The sequence below is a fragment of the Asparagus officinalis genome, chromosome 3, assembly GCF_001876935.1.
Source record: "Asparagus officinalis chromosome 3, Aspof.V1, whole genome shotgun sequence".
Classification (NCBI taxonomy): Eukaryota; Viridiplantae; Streptophyta; class Magnoliopsida; order Asparagales; family Asparagaceae; genus Asparagus; species Asparagus officinalis.
In genome coordinates this window covers 39,796,085-39,799,624 of record NC_033796.1, presented here as the reverse complement: position 1 = coordinate 39,799,624, position 3,540 = coordinate 39,796,085, and the positions used below count along the sequence as shown (strand labels likewise).

The following is a 3,540-nucleotide window of genomic DNA, read 5'->3' as shown; positions in this document are numbered from 1 at the left end:
GATGTACATAACCTACTGCCAAATGAAGTAGTTAATTATTGAGTTTCTGACCTGAACTCTATGTGTAAAAACCTTTTAATTCTTCGCCATCATCCTTATAATTTGATGCTTTTAAGTGCATATGATGCTTTGTTGCACTATTGAAAGGCTTGATGTTTATGTTCTTTCTGTCATTTATCGAGTACACTGCAATGCATCAAGCAAATTATGTTGTAGTATAGCTGTTGAAGCTTCCTGAATCTGCTGACAGTGCACCAAAAATAGCAGATATCATTGTACAATTTTCTTTGACAATATGATCACCTCTTGTTTCCAATATATTTTGCAAATAATTAAGGGTTTTGAAAGTAGACTTTCAATGATTTTTCTAACGTTATTAGGGAAAAAGAGAACCTGTAGATCAATATATGTCTTTAAATCCCTCCTGTTTCTCACTGATTTCATAATTCTGCATCCCTCGAACACAAATGCTCGATAAACCTGGTCCACAAGATAATTTTTTGTCATGCCGAGCAAAGTTTTCTGAAAACCAAAACATCACAATTTTCTTAAATTAACAAACTTCAACTCTAAATTAATCATATACCTTGCACAACCAATGACCAAAGAACTCTTGACTGAATTGAGCAACATTAGAAACAGAAACATGGACGTCTCAGAAGCAAATTGACCAATTCAGAGAGACAAAAAATTGCCAGAAAACGTGGAACTGAACTGATTCCACCTGAATCCATCAATACATTTCCCCGAAATGCATCATTAGAACAATGCTTCACACATTAATTCATCTCCTCACGACTAAAAAGAAATTCCAAAATTTAATCACCTAAACGCCATCACATTTACAATGAAACATCATCTAGCGACCTCTGGGCGACTTTCGATGGGATGTCAAAGGAGACCCGTTACTCGTGACCCGTCTTGGTGACCTTAGGCCTGGATCCGAAACCTTTCTCCCTCCCTTTTGCATTTTGCTTAATGGTTTCTTTTGAGTCTAAGAGTGGCTCGAGTGTGGCTAAGACCTCAGACATCTTAGGTCTGAGTCTGGCTTCATTGCTTATGCATCTTAATGCAAGAGTGGCGATAGTAAAGGCTGCTTTTTTAGGGTATTGGCCCCCTAATCTCGAGTCCATGATCTTGTATAGCTTTCTCTTGTCTCCAAGAAAAGGTCTAGCCCAATCTACAAGGTTCTGTTCTATGCCAATCTTGTTCTTGTCGAGAGCTCGACGTCCAGAGAGTAGTTCCAGAAGCACGACACCGAAGCTGTAGACATCAGCTTTAGCAGAGAGACGGCCTGAAAAGTGATTGCAAGCATTAGAACAAATAATTTCATCACTGATCACATACTCTTGAATTGTAAAAAGATTCTAAAATTACTTGTAAGAATTTCTTCAATGATTCTCTTGAATTAGTCTTCAACAGTCAGCCTATTCAGAGATTGATTCATTCACGTGTAAGTAAATAACAAATATTTCACAACAAAAATGATTTACTTGTGTAACTCTATTACTTAATGTGTAATTTGTAAGGAATGACACTAGTTCTATTATGCGTTGCATGATTGACTTTTTCTATACGATTTTACTATATCCAAACACCATCACCATTTTAATTAAAAATAAATAACTATTTAAATATAAAGTATGTAACCAACATCTATCTAAATGGTTCCTGAACCCCACTTTTCTCTTTCTTATAAAAAAAGGCTGAAGAAGTGGCGAGAGAAGCAGCAGGAAGTTCAGGAGAAAATTAGGCAGACTGGCGGTCGACCGCGAGTCAGCGACGGTCGACCGCAAACGTGCACAGGAGGGCAGTAGGATTCGGATCTGAAGGCGGTCGGCCGTGACGGTCGACCGCGCAAACCCTGTAAGAGATTTAACTCTCGGGATGAGGTTCAGTCGACCGTGAGTTTCCTGTAGGATATTTGTTCTATGTCATTTAGTTCGGTCGACCGTCACGGTCGACCGCGATACCTGCACGGTCGACCGCCGCGGTCGGCCGCGAGTTGTTTTTTGGGCTGGGCTTGGTTTTTGACCCGGTTCGTTTGAAAGCTGATATATAACTCTAATTAGAATTAGTTAGGGTTAAGCAAGGACGTTTTTTGAGCAGTCTTTTGGAAAGAATTGTTGCATCCAATTGTGGGAGATTTGTGAGAGATCTAGAGCTTTGTTTTAGGGTTTGATCGGTGAGATTTGTAACTCTATTTGTATTATCTTGATTTCTAATAGTAAGAACTTCCCCCCTCCTTGCCCCGTGGACGTAGGCAACTTGCCGAACCACGTAAATAGTTTGTTCTTGCTGTGATTGTGATTTGCTTAGTGGTTGTGATTTATCTCGAGTTATTGTTCGAGGCGGCGAAGCTTCCGCCGCGCACAACAAAGGCTTTAACAACCCTGTACCTGTGACTATATAAAAAAACCAAAGGGTTCTCAGAGCTAGGCTCCTGACTGGTTAAAGGCAAAGGGAAAATAGAATTCAGAAGAATTTTGAAGATCTAATGTGCAATCTAGGATTTCCGAGCATGGTCAATAGGCCCAAAAACAACAAAGATGATAGGAGCAAAATTTTGGGTTATAAAAACAATAATACAGTTCTACTCTCACGTGAACTAAAATTTGACCTCATAGACCAACAATTTACCAACCTGTTGCTACATACTCTGGAGCAGCGTATCCATGAGTTCCCATGACTTGTGTGGAGACATGAGTATTATCCCCTGTCGGGCCAGCTTTTGCCAAGCCAAAATCTGAAAGCTTCGGACTAAAATCCTATATCGAAATAAATAAAATTAAAAAAAATCAAAAATGGAAAATTGGAAAAAAAAACACCATTATATAAACCAAAAAGGCAGTAGTATCAATACCGAGTCCAGGAGAATGTTTGAGGCCTTCACATCTCGAAAAATGACTTGGGATTCCCTGTCATGCAAAAACACAAATCCTCTAGCAGCTCCAACTGCTACTTTGATCCGTATCGCCCAAGAAAGTGGCTGTGAACTTCCTAGAAACCAACAATGTTAACTTCAGATATTATTCTTTTAATAAACAGAATGAGTGTATTCCTTAAAGAAAGCATTTCCATCTTCCCTCTTGAATAGTCTCTTTCATAGACTACGGAATCTATCGGGATTGAAGAACATACACAAATTGCAAGAGAACTGAGGTAGTTCTCCACACTCACTAACAGACATTACTCCATTCGTAGCTAGTGCCTCATAATGCTTGATTTCTCATAATGCTTAAAGAAATCAATGATTTTGACAAAGAAAAAGAAACCAAGTACATATTACTCACTTCTAAATAGATGATTCTCCAAACTTCCTTTTGGCATGAACTCATAAACCAAAAGACGGCTGTCACCATCTGAACAGTACCCGATGAGCTTAACCAAATTCGGATGGTGAAGTTGACCAAGATACTCAACCTCTGTCTGCAACAATTTATAACCAAAAGAATACAATGTTACTTAAAAACTAGATATCACAAACGACCACCAAAGATATATGGTTAAATTGGGGAGACCCCCCCCCCCCTACTATAA

The 3,540-nt window shown here is 39.0% G+C and overlaps 1 protein-coding gene across 1 annotated transcript; it reads right to left on the bottom strand.

The window, feature by feature from the left end:
* On the bottom strand, positions 600–3,452 carry LOC109833890 (probable serine/threonine-protein kinase PBL3). The gene is made up of 4 exons (XM_020401742.1): positions 3,294–3,452; positions 2,864–3,000; positions 2,645–2,768; positions 600–1,294 (listed from the first exon to the last, which is right to left on the bottom strand). Exons 1-4 carry the CDS (start codon positions 3,328–3,330, stop codon positions 906–908), a joined length of 687 nt encoding a protein of 228 aa, XP_020257331.1. The 5' UTR covers positions 3,331–3,452; the 3' UTR covers positions 600–905.